Raw genomic sequence first — 12,702 nt, 5'->3', positions numbered from 1 at the left:
AGGCACAAATGAGACACGTGAGTAAGCATCTGCAGGGTCAAGTGAGTAATTACCATTTATTCAACTGGCCCACTTGATTTCAAGCAAATACTGATTTGTATCACCAAGGTCAAGCATACTGAGAGGGGAAAACCCCCCACCTTTTAGCATTACCCTTACATACTTCCCGCTTCCCATCTGACTCCCCCACAACGATCACATCTTTCAAACTGAGTTTTAGCTAGTGCTATATGCTGACTTACTGGATGGCTTCAGTATAGCTATATTTGTCAAAAACTGTGGACGACATGTCTAGTTTCAATCTGCTTGCTAATGCCTATAGAAAAATGCCACCCTAGCGAAGGGCAGAGTTGTCATGTAAACTATGATCGAGAAGCTACAGCTGAATTCAGGAACTCCCACAAAGTCAACAGGAGAGCTGAAAGATCTGTTTGTGCAGTTCCAGTCGATGCTCTGATGCATACGTCTCACACGAGTGGAGAAACAAATTCCACAGTGGAAGTCTACAGGCTTTGGTCACAGCAAACCTTCGTTTTTGGGAGTAATGGGAGTTTAATGGTGAACTAAAATGAAACAAACAAAAATCCCTTTTCATTACTGGAGTAACCGGCAAATCACAACACGTGTATACTGCATGCCGCAGGTGGCACGCTCGAAGCTGGGGAATCCTTACTACTGCAACTAATGCAGAGTGTCTCCTTTTATTAAGCAGCATCTGGAAAATTTTTCAGATCAAACCCGTAAATCTTTTCCAGTTGTTTCTCAGGGGATGATGCTGACCAAGGCAGCGCTGAAGCTAACTACGTGTATGCAGCTTGGGTACGCTCCTCTCTGTTGCTTAGTTAAACATCTGTGGGCAAGTGCTCTCCACTCGTCGAGCAAGAAAAGAAAGGCAGCTTGGCTGCTTGGCTGGCTGCTAGCAAGCAAATACAAGCTGAAACATCTGTGTGACAGACAATCATATACAGCTATGAGAATCACTGATGCTGATCCATCTGTAAACCATTCCATGTGCCAGTTACTTGACATCAGGTGGGTTATTCTGGCGGGGAAGCCAAGAGAAAATGAGTCCATGTCCACAGCAAAGTTAAGACACATACTTAGCTCATTACTGCTCTCCTTTCTTTTATGCTTTTTCACTTTTATGTCAGGCTCTTTCTTCTTCATGCTGCTGTATGGCACAGATCTGCAGCTGAGCTTTCTGAGGCAACACATGATGGACTGCAGTATATAATCTACACATGGAACACCTTCAAACACTTCTTGCATGTAATCAGTGGCGTGATACAAGCACACGTAAGGGGGCTGCGGGGACTAGAGTGGTATTTGTGTGCACTTCAGTTTGCAGTGTTCCTGATTTGGGGCCTGCTCCCAGGGCACTGAAGTCAGCAGGCGATTTGCTCCAGACTCTGGCGACAGAGGAGCTAAACAAATTAAATTTTCTGAAACTCTGTGAAATCAAAGTCCTTATATTTACACAGTAGATTTTACAAAGTGCATTCATATTGTCTTTACTGCAAATATCTCATTAAAAACATTGTGACTTCAACTAAGCCTCAGGCAAGGGGCTATGTGGCACTATAGTCACGTCCTCTCGTATGATGGAGCATGATAAAAATGAGTGGAGGGCATGGAGGGGGGGGATGGGACACCCACAACCTGAAAACCACTCCTGCTGCTCAGTCTACTAAGCCAGAGCTGACTGCTTGCACTGTATCACCACCATGACTTCATATTTGTTAAAGTGGTTTTTAAAGGCACCTTAGCCCCATCTTATTCCAGTAATTACATTAGTAGCAACACCAGGATACTGCTCAGTTCTCCTAAGTCAGAAACATCTCATTCTATTATTTTCCTACCGTGGAAAATTGCGTATCTGGAGACATGCAAAGATATCAGTTTAGAGTCAATATTTCTATCTTATCTCCCTATCTAAAGCCAGATTACATAGCAGAAAACGAGTCTTGAATGAAACACTGCTTAAGCCCTTTCACTGTGCAGCTGGATACTTCTGCTTACACTTAATGTTTAAAACTTTCAGTTTAAATCCCCACTTAGCATATTTTTTTTTTTTTGTGAATTTATCTGTAGGCGCATGCAGGACTTTCTCCTCATTTTAATGCACGTTTTTTATTTTGAAGAAGTGGTTGCTTAATCTGAGTTTTAATTAAGAGCACATTTAAAAATAATAATAAAACCAAGGTTTATTTCAGTAATAAATTAGAGTTGCACAGGTTGGTCTTCTTTAACCAGTACACTTTACTGTTACTGCTATTGCAACTAAAGGAGTCACTTAAATGGTTTCATGCTAATGTAACCTATATTTTTTTCCCTTTTATTTTCAGGAAATTAAACTGTAAGGGATATGCATGAGCCAAAGTAAATAGTGGCAGCAGGAGAGGAAGCATTTACAGACATCAACGCCATTGTATAACTGCAAGAGTCCAACTACAAAAGACATTAAACACAATCTAACCTGTTTGCCTGTACAGAAGAATGGAAGACTAAGTATAAACAATCTGGACACTGCAACAGACCATTTTATAGGTCCTTCAGTCACAGCCCCTGCCTTTGTTTCTCCTTTGTAATGATAAGGTCTTGTAAAATACAGTATTTTAAATGAAATGTCTTCACAAAGAGACAAAGCACAAAATCCTGCAACAGCCACCCCACACATTTCTTGCCTTAATTAATTGTTCATTTTAAATACATGGCAGTCATTTCTGAGAACTCACATATATACTTATGGAACACACTTCTCCTTCTGTCTTATGGCTATCAGATTACTTTGACCAGCTACATATGCTGTTAGCTGTACTGAAATAACTCGGCACCTGCTTACTGTTGTCTCTGTTACTCATGTAGTACATCATTTCTAAGGGATGGATTTATCTTTCAAAATCATTCTTCTGCGCTATGGCTTAAACATTAGTTCTCAATAAACAACAAAATGCCCTGGGCATTTTTCAGTTCCAAGCACAGTCAACTGTTGCTATACAGTTTTGTCCAAATAATCCCCTGCTTATAAGCAATATTTGAAAGAAGAAATGTGCTACTTCTCACCTTCAGAAGATGCTAGTCAGATGTGAAAGCTGGAAAGCCAAAACCTCAGTTGTAATATGTTTAATGAAACTAGATTAATCTACTCCAGCTGAACCTGATCCAGTCTTCCATATTTCATTAAATATCATTCAGACACATGAACGATTAATCTGGGGTTAACTGTATCTTTTCAATATTCCTATTGACAAAAAATAATCTTCCTATTTTTTCCATCAATAAATCAACAGAAACTTTCATATTATTTTTAGTTTTTTATTAACAGGTATTGGCCAATTATGACCAATTGGTCACCATCCAATGCACTAACAAATTTTCAATTCCTATATATTTTTTTGTCATGGAGTTTTTTACCTCACAGTCTTACCCAGTCACTGGTTCCCTATACAAAGATGCTTTAAATCCACTAACAGCTCAGAATGAAAACTGAAATTCAGGTACTCCTTATCTAAGCTTTACCATTATCCATACTGCTCCCATACTTTAGAGCACACTACCAAGTGCCCCTTTATTTTAACCTTTACTACTCCAATACAGGGGAGGATTTTACCACTGAAAACAAATAGTCAAAAATGCTATGAATACATTATTTTAAGAACACATGTAGGGTTCCCACACTGATCAAATAAGATCTTGGTCCCAGTGGAGACAGTGCTAGTTTAGCTTCAGCAAAAGCAGGCCTTTATTCATCACACGTGATAAAAATAACCTTTAAAGACGGAGAGCTTTGCTCACGTATTCTTCACATCATGATTTCTGAGATTTTTCTTGAACGCAAACTTCTGCTAGGGCCTCTGCCCTTACACTAGTTAGATCAAAATCACTCTTTTTTTCCTGCAAGTTGCAGGGTCAAAGCTTTCTAGATACAGAGATACACAAATAGCATCAAGATTTAAAGGTTTTTATTGTAGTAGTGGTCTTTCGGTACCCAACTGCAGTAACCTTAACTGGGGGTTTCAGACTTTGGACTCCCTTTATTGAGCAGAATGAAGATCTGCAATGGTGATCAAAGGGCCTTATGAGGAAATAAGCTGTCATTTGGACAGAATGATATTAAAGTTGACAATGCTAAAGCTGATCTTCCCTAAGACAAGCGGAGTTCAGGTTACCTCACATTCATTACTATTTTTTCCCCAGAAAGCTGGGACGAGGGTTTCTACCTACCTTTGGATGGGATGTCAACATTTGCAGAATGTTTTCAGAAGGTCAGCATGCTAGATCCCACAGGTACAAATGTCAGACTTCAGTGGAGACGTATACCGTTTCCCACATCAAACGCCTGGCATCTGACAGCTGACCAGAAATAATCCATAGGGGATCTTCTCTTTGTTATTAAGGACAGAGGCACACCTCTTGGCAATGATTTGTTTCTTTTCAGAATGGAAATTATCCAGGGGAATTCTTTACCTCTGACCTATGTTAGATTTTGCTTGTTATCACCCTCACAGCAGCACTGGCTTGCTGCTGAAGTATATTCTTTTCTCAAAGACAAGAAATGGCTTTTTAATACAAGATAAATACAAGATCAATGGAGTGTGGAGAAACTTGCTCTCTTCCTCTTTTTGTTGTTACAGTAAGATTCACCTGTATGTCCGCCAAAAAGATCTGACCTAAACCAGTTTTCAGGGAGTGCTGACACATGCCATATCATCTTAGTTCAGGGCAAACATTCAAATACTGAGTTCAGCTGAAACATATTAAAGTCTTAAATACTTGAAGTCCTAAACACAAGGTAAAAAGGAAAGAGAAATGGAAAAGAAAAAGAAGATATTAACTTGTTCTAAGCTCTTGGTCAACTGCCATTTCATAGCCTGGTCAGCTTAAAATGGTTCTGGTCTTTCTCACCAAAACTTTAAGAGAATGTTTGAATATTCCTTATTAAACATCCACCCCCTTTATGACTGAAAAGGAGGGAATTATACCTCTGTGCAGATTTCATTATATAGCCTATGAACAGAAGAGCAAGGGAAAGAACAATGGAAAATAACAAGTGTATGTATTCCCTTGATACATACCCAAACCTGTCCTAAGAAATGAGAATATACTGGGTTGCTTTGCTACATAGTCTAGAATATTTACTGTTTTAAGGTTCAAATAACTCTGCTTTGCAGAGTATAAGTTTGATTGTAAAGCCATGCACATTATATAATGAACAAATAACTTTAACTGCAAATAGAGGCAAGTTTTAAGAGTGAACAAAGTGTATTACACCATGCTAGCAGAGTTCAAAAACCTTATATTGGCACAGATGTTCTATCTGAAGCTTTAAGTTAAAGGGTTAAATAATATAGTTTTAAATTCAGCACTTAAAAGCCATTCCATGATTTGATCTTTTCTCACTCTCTTGTCTATGGGCTACCCTTAAATTCCAGTTTTTAAAAATCAGGTTTCTTCTTTTAAGTATGTAAGAAAGCCCTCTGGCTTTCTATACACTTGCAGAGGACAGATACATGATTAGAGCACTGACATTTTTCAGTACTACTCATCAGAATAGTTCTTCTGAGAATGGTGCTGTAGAAGAACCTAGATGCTGCAAACTGTAAAGTCTGAGAAATGACCAGCATCCTCAGATAACCCACTGCTTCTGTGGCTGTGGCACGATTCTATTCCTCCTCAGGTGTTTGCTGTTCTGATGAGTTACTGTGCTCCTGATGAAGGATCACTCTGGGAACATGGATAAAGGAGACTAAGTTACTGGGGCAAAGGAAGTAGGTTATAACGGCTCAAGGCAGTGAAAAACCCTAGGATAAACTTAACTTTCTACTATCTGCATGTGTACATAGCCTCTACTGTAGAGAACAAAAGCTAGGTTCACTAGGTTTTATATGAAGGAATTGTTTTGTCTCTTTATCACAAATAACCATGTGACAATGAAAGCGTATTTCAAGTGTAAGAGGGAATTATCCTCAACATATATTTTCACTGCAGTTTAACTCAGTAAAAAAATGTTACCGAAACAAGCACTACCCCAAACCAACTGCAGTCTTTTTACTTCCTTATCCAGCCTAGCTCTTGTGAGGTACAATGCATTCCTAGTGAGCAGGAATATGTTTATGTGACTCAAGTTTCATTTTCACATTCAGGACAAATGTACCTATATGCCACAGCACATATCCCCAAATGCTATGGTAGAATTTATGTCAATAAGCATATGATCTAACAAAAACATGTCAATGGGGTGTTTTGCTTTGTGAGGAATGCACGAAGCAATCAGTTTGTAGTGAATACCTGCAAACAGCACACAGACTCAGTACTTCACCGGTAAAAATTCTGTTCTCTTCAGACAGTTGAGGGCAGGTGAAATATTTTCAAAACCTGAGGCTATGAGATATACATATGCCATCTTGATTAAACATATGGAATACATACTCAAAGAAAAGCCAACTGGACTCCTAGTTGAGTAATCAAAACACCCAAGCTGAGAGGGGTTAACATGCAAGGATCAGCTCTGAACTTTGAAGTTTTCTGGTCTTCATTTTTCCTAATTAAGACAAGATTTAATAACCAAACCACTGTACAAACTATGTACTTAAACTCTAGGTTTGTTTCTAATTTTGTTGGGAATTCTTAGTAGATTCCAAAGAATCAGTACCCCCTGGGAAGTTCACCCAGTAAGGTGGATTGATTGTTTTTTTCTTTTCTCTTAGGTACAAGGGCTGAATGCCCACTTTTAATCTTTTCTTTGCCATTGCCTCTTACATGTAGTTATTGAGTAACCCTCAAACAAAAGAAGACAACTAAAGATGCATGATTAATACCTTTGAATTACTAGGGAAGCTCCAGCAAACAACTTTTGGAAAGCTATATAGTAAGTGCAGAAGAACCTTCTCCAGATAAAAGCATTTCATTATTGCATATCTTCATTTTAAAGCAGGGAACTGCATCACATTCGTTGTAGAAGCATTAGCTCCTGATAAATCTATTTAGATTCTGCTGCTCTTTGTTTATTAATGGATGGCCCCTTTTCTTCTCTCCCCTCCCTTCAGAATAAGGTGTTACTCTACAGGGGCACAATTCAGCTCTGTGTCTGATGCTAGCAATAGCACATTCTTCTCTTTCTCCTTGTAAGATAATTTTATATTGCCATATAGATAACACACTTTCACGTTACTAATTGACTTACAGAGAAAAAGCTGGTGTGATAAAAGATGATTAAAATTTTCTCAAGATGTTTAATAAGTCTTTTACACAAAAAAGATAAATTTCATCAGCTCATTGAGTTAAAATGTGGTATGTATCTACTCCACAATGAGAAAGCTTAAAATACAATTAAAAGGCAGCTGGATGGAATGATCGCTGATGCAATCATGATTGCATGTTAATGACTGCACGTGAAAAAGTTGGATAGAAATCTAGTAATCTTTAAGGCATCATCTACTGTTCAACAGGAAACCACCTGTAATTTAAACCTGTACAATGCTTTGAACCCTGTTGTGTCGAATTGTATTCTTACTGATGTCAAGAACCACAAATCACCTTTGTAGCCTACTTCAGAAGCTGAAAATGAAGATCTATACAAATCTATACACCAACTATGCACAAACAAGATACCTATGCAAGAACCTGTCTACTGTCCAGGACCACACGGCACCAATACCTAAACTTCCTCATTAATTTTCAACCTGCATGGTTACTGAAAAGTCCTTACTTTGGGAACTCACCTTATTCATGTGGATCTGCTGCTGGTACTGTTTCTGCTTCTCCAAAAATTGTTGATGTTGCTGCTGGATGACCAGCTGAGCCAAGGTACTCTGAGGAAGAGGAGCTGACTGGGTTCTATTCAGTGGCCTGTGACGAGGCAGTTTGTGGGTAGCTCTTATGCCAGGTGAGACTCTCTCCTTCGCTGCTAAAGGAGACTGTGGATGAAGAGGAACCGCTCCTGCAAAACAGCGACATTTCACTCCCATGTGAAGAACAACAAACTAATAGTTCTAAGAGGAGAGAGAGCTTTCAGCGAGAAGAGGGGTGTACATTGCAGAACTTTGCATCAGCGCTGATGCAGTGGGTCGTGTACCACGTGCCTCGCCACGCGGGGAAGTTCAGCAGCTGCAAAAGAATGTGATGAAGTAATCATTTTCTCTTTTCTGTAATCACTGAATTCTTTCAGGCTAACAGAATGGAGCAGAATCACTAAAGGGGGAAAACAAAGATGCTGTCCTTTTTTCTCCCACCCTTCCGCTTTCCCAATGGTTAGAATGTATAGTATCTGTGTTAGCACATTTGGTTTAATGTGAATATAGATGTCATTAAAAACATATTATTATTGTGTTGAAGCCACGATCATTACCAGTCACAAGAAGTTTTTGCTGCCTCATTTGTTCTTTCAGTAATAGATGCTGCAAGAGAGCTTGGTGGCTGCTATTTGGCTTTCCCTCCAAAGCAACGTGAGGATGAGTTGAGGATGGAGGAACGTTTCCCCCATACTGTCCAGCCAAGGTCACTCCTTGTCTGAGCGACTGGGTCTCCCCCTTCTGCTTTTCTTTGAATGACGATGAAGCCTGTCAAAAAACAACGGCACTGGTAACTGCTTTTCATAGACCTGGCCATTTATATCTCTGTTTGATTAGATGGTCTTATGTCATACTTTATGAATACATAGAGAAGAAAAGGTTAACATCCCTATCTTATACTTTGACTGTGAGATGAAAAGGGAGGAAGAACATGCCAGTTAAATGTAACACTGTGAGAAACTGAGTAATGAAACCATTTTAAAAAAAATCAGTAATAAAAGCCAAAGCATAAGGAACTACTAGTTAGAATGTTATTAATGAAAAGACAGGACCTGTCCTTAAAATTCCTGAAGACCTTCCCACAGCCTTCTGCACAGGAAAATAAGGGATCAGAGGAAATAGTTTCCATTAAGTTTGGAATAGGCAAGGCTTGGTTTTTCACATAACTTTCCATCAGACAGCAAGCCAATCAGCAAAACAAAACAATTACCTGTAGTAGTGGGAAGCTATTACTTTTCCTGGAGCACTCCCTGACTCCCTGAAGGACAGCACAAATGTAAGTTTTACCCTTTGCAAAGTAAATTTGTGTAGTTAAGCTCTCATCTACAGAATCATCAAGAGCTGTTGTTTGTGCGTGGCATTTTAAAGTGCCCTTATAAACTGCAAAGTTATTAATGTAAGGCTTTTGGAAGCTTTGGTCCTTCAGCATTGCAAATGTACTTTGTATTACTTTGTTCTTTGTCTAGTTTAAAAAATATATTTCTTTAAAAAGCAGTTAAAGCCAAATAACAATTTTTACAGCAAGAATAAAAACCTAACAGAAATAAGCACGTTGAGGCTTGCAGATAACCACTTATGTTACGGGATGGTAAAAACAGTATTTCTGATAATCTAAATTCCATAAATTCTAATGAGGCAAACCAAGGTTTTCACTAATGCTTTTTTGGTGTATGCTTACTTCACACTCTGCTATCACCCTTCCCTGAAAAACAAACACCAGAGTAAACTTTACATTCAGTTTGCAACTGCTTATTCTGGTAACAGAAATAAACATTACTCGCATAAATCAATCCCTTTGTTTTTTCTAATGCCAAAAGTAATATTTGGTGCTAGCTGGCCACATCAAAAACTCGTATGTTTTGAGTGAGAACATTAAGCATATTTTAATTTCCATTTTAACAGTATAAAATTACTTTGAAGCTAGTTATATTTTTGTGAAATAGTTAAGAAATTTTTGATTATATCATCTGGAAAAGTAAGCACTACTTTTCATGATCAGTTCAATTTTTCCATCCTTTAAAAACAATAATTTGCTTAAAAATATCTCATGAAAGGCTTCTAGAGAACTGATTTAAAGCTTACACAATTTTCTTTGCGAAGTTCTATACCCGATGTTAAAATGCTAGATTGCAGCAATATATTATTAGTGAGAACAGTAAATGTACTGAAAAAGCCATAAAATAACATGAATCTTTAACCTGAAACTACATTTAGCACTGGAATTAAGTAGCACTTATTACAAACCATAGCGGTTGTATAGATTTATTTTTTTTTACACCATGGAAAGCTGTACTTACACCCCTAGTATTTTTACAGACATTGCCAATGCGCCTTCTAAGAAATTTAAATTGCTAAAATTTCTTCAGAATTTATAGACTGTAGTATAGAACCACCATATAACTTTTATCAAGTATTTTTATATTTTTTGCTGGAAATCAGAAAAGATAAGTTTTGACCAGTGGCAAAATTTCCAGATATGTTACGGAGCCTCGTATTTCATCTCTAGGTTACTGTAACTGGGTTGAGATCTAAAGATCCTTATCCATCAGCATGGATTTCCACACATACCGTGTCTGTGTGTTTGTATGTTTCACATATTCATTTAACATTTAGCTCTAAATAAAGGTGATTGCTGCAGACTGAACAAAGGGCATATGAATATAACTTGTCATTAAAATATTAAGTGTTGTTCACTTATCACCAATTTTATTTGTGCGAGTAATAGCACACCCCTCAAATAACAAACCTACCTGCAGGAATACCAGCTTCTTCCCCTACTAAACTCCAGCCCAGCTGAGGCTGCTACTGGAATCTCGTAAAAAGTCACAGATGCTGTACTTTACATGTAGGGATGATCATATAATTTGAACCTTTATATTAAATGATCTCCTCCTACACTGCTCACCATGTCTGAAATCTGTTAAATGATTTTCAACAAAAATGTAATGCATGTGGCCCATACTTTGGTAAACTCCGTACTGGCACTTGTTTATTTGAGATTAACAATTACTTCTTTCATGTTTTGCCCTTAAATGTTCAGAAGTTGCCCAATGCAAAGAAAGGTCTGGTTCCTACTCTGAATTGTTTATGTTCCAAAATGCTAAAAAAAAGATAATAGAAAGTAGATTTTCTGGAAGCAAAAGTAGACAGGAAGGCTTGAGACTGGTCACTTACACTGATTTGAGGTTGTACTGCTGGAAGTCCCAAGGTAATGTTGGGCAGAGAAGGGGACGTGTACAGACTCAACAAGTTCACTGATTCATCCTGTATCAAAAGGCGTTGCTGTGAAACCAGATGCTGTAACAAAGGGAAAAACAACAAAAGTATAATCTCCAAGCTTTTTATCTTGGTTACTTTATCCTCATTATCCTGCTATGTTGAAAGCCAGTCATGTATCATGTGTTGGTTTGCATCCCAATAGGGTTCCAGATAAGGAAAAGTACTGTCCCTGTGAAAAAGTCATTGATATTTCTTTTCTTAAGAAAACAACTGATATATGTCTGGGATTATCCCTTGGGAAGTAAATCAGATTTCCATGCAAACCAAAATTTGAGGATTCCTGGACCAGCTCTTCTCATCAACTTCTTATCAGCTCAATATCAGGTCTTCTCATCAACTGCACTTTCACTACTAGACACTCAGTGAGAATTTAGCCAATGAATTACAGAGTATATCTATCTGAATGAAAGGTGCCATGAATGTGGATGTATTAGACCTTTACTTTACCATGGTTGTTATAACTTTTGTTGTAAGGTATGAAATGTGGTTTCTACCTTAGTCCATGTATTTTCTTACCCAGATTGTGATATGGGGACATTTCAGGCACATTATTTACTTCCATTGAGATGGGAATTTTGGGTATAAAGTGAGGCAGATTGCCACATCCACCATTAAAAAAAACTGTACTGTCTCTCTCTATATACGCATATACACAAAACCAGCATCCTATCATTCTCTCATGGTGGGATACCCCTCACAGCCTTCCTAATTCCCTTCAAGTTAAAATCTTTAACACTTCTTTTGAAGCCTTATGATATCATTTTCAAGGACATGGAATTGCTGATATAGTTTTAATTACTGTCAAGTAAAGCCAGACATTCTGCAAAGATCACCCTCTCCCTTTCCATTCTAGATTCATTGGGAAGAAACATAAAAAGTTACGTTACCACAACAGGAATCTTTTTGAAGCCTTTTCCTTTCTGCTTTAACAGTCATGTTTTTCAACATGTGGTCTAGTATAGTTGCTTGAATTACATTTTCTGTTTAACTCTTGCTTCCCTCCCAGAACTTTAACACAATAAGAGCTACAAAGGTCTTATTAGACTTAGGAACTCTGGCATGATATGGTCCCCAAGGGAACAACATCCTTGAAAAAGAATACCCTGTGTAACAGTATGACACAGTGACTGCTTTCTTCCCAAACAAAAAGCATATGGGACTCCAATAATAGACCACCTCCAAGAGGGATACTGCACACTCGGGCTTTGACTAAAGTAAATATAATAACTTGTCAAGCATGTTGTGGGGAGCTGTAGATTTTCCCCTGGACAAACCTGGAATATCAATTAACTCTGTAAAATACTTTGGCCTAATACAATGCAACTTCAGACCATCAATGAAAAGTGGTTAAGCACAAAAACACAGGATGTTATTCGAAAACATAACCTTCCTCGTACAGTTTGTTTGGAGATACGACCTATCACTGAGACAATAACAGTAGAAGTCTATCTCTGTAATTTTCTTTTGGTACCTAGGGAATGTCAACAGATAGCATACAAAACAAAGAAGCTTCACTTGTATATTACATTAATTCCTGGCTAACAGTGTCTTGCCTTGTTAACATCTACATTTGACCATGAATAAAACGAAGTATATCAAGACTATGGAGATACTATTAAGAAAGACTACAAAG

The 12,702-nt window shown here is 38.0% G+C and overlaps 1 protein-coding gene across 3 annotated transcripts in view; it reads right to left on the bottom strand.

The window, feature by feature from the left end:
- HDAC9 (histone deacetylase 9) overlaps positions 1-12,702 on the bottom strand; it is a 486,360-nt gene that overhangs the window by 194,120 nt on the left and 279,538 nt on the right. For all 3 annotated transcript variants that reach the window (XM_075082978.1, XM_075082977.1, XM_075082976.1), the window contains exons 10-12: positions 10,965-11,087; positions 8,348-8,558; positions 7,722-7,939 (exon numbers count right to left, since the gene is read on the bottom strand). In XM_075082978.1, coding sequence (XP_074939079.1) covers positions 7,722-7,939; positions 8,348-8,558; positions 10,965-11,087 — 552 coding nt within the window. The remainder of the gene's footprint in view (positions 1-7,721; positions 7,940-8,347; positions 8,559-10,964; positions 11,088-12,702) is intronic.

Source organism: Phalacrocorax aristotelis, chromosome 2 (assembly GCF_949628215.1).
Source record: "Phalacrocorax aristotelis chromosome 2, bGulAri2.1, whole genome shotgun sequence".
Classification (NCBI taxonomy): Eukaryota; Metazoa; Chordata; class Aves; order Suliformes; family Phalacrocoracidae; genus Phalacrocorax; species Phalacrocorax aristotelis.
This window is presented reverse-complemented; position numbering and strand designations above follow the sequence as displayed.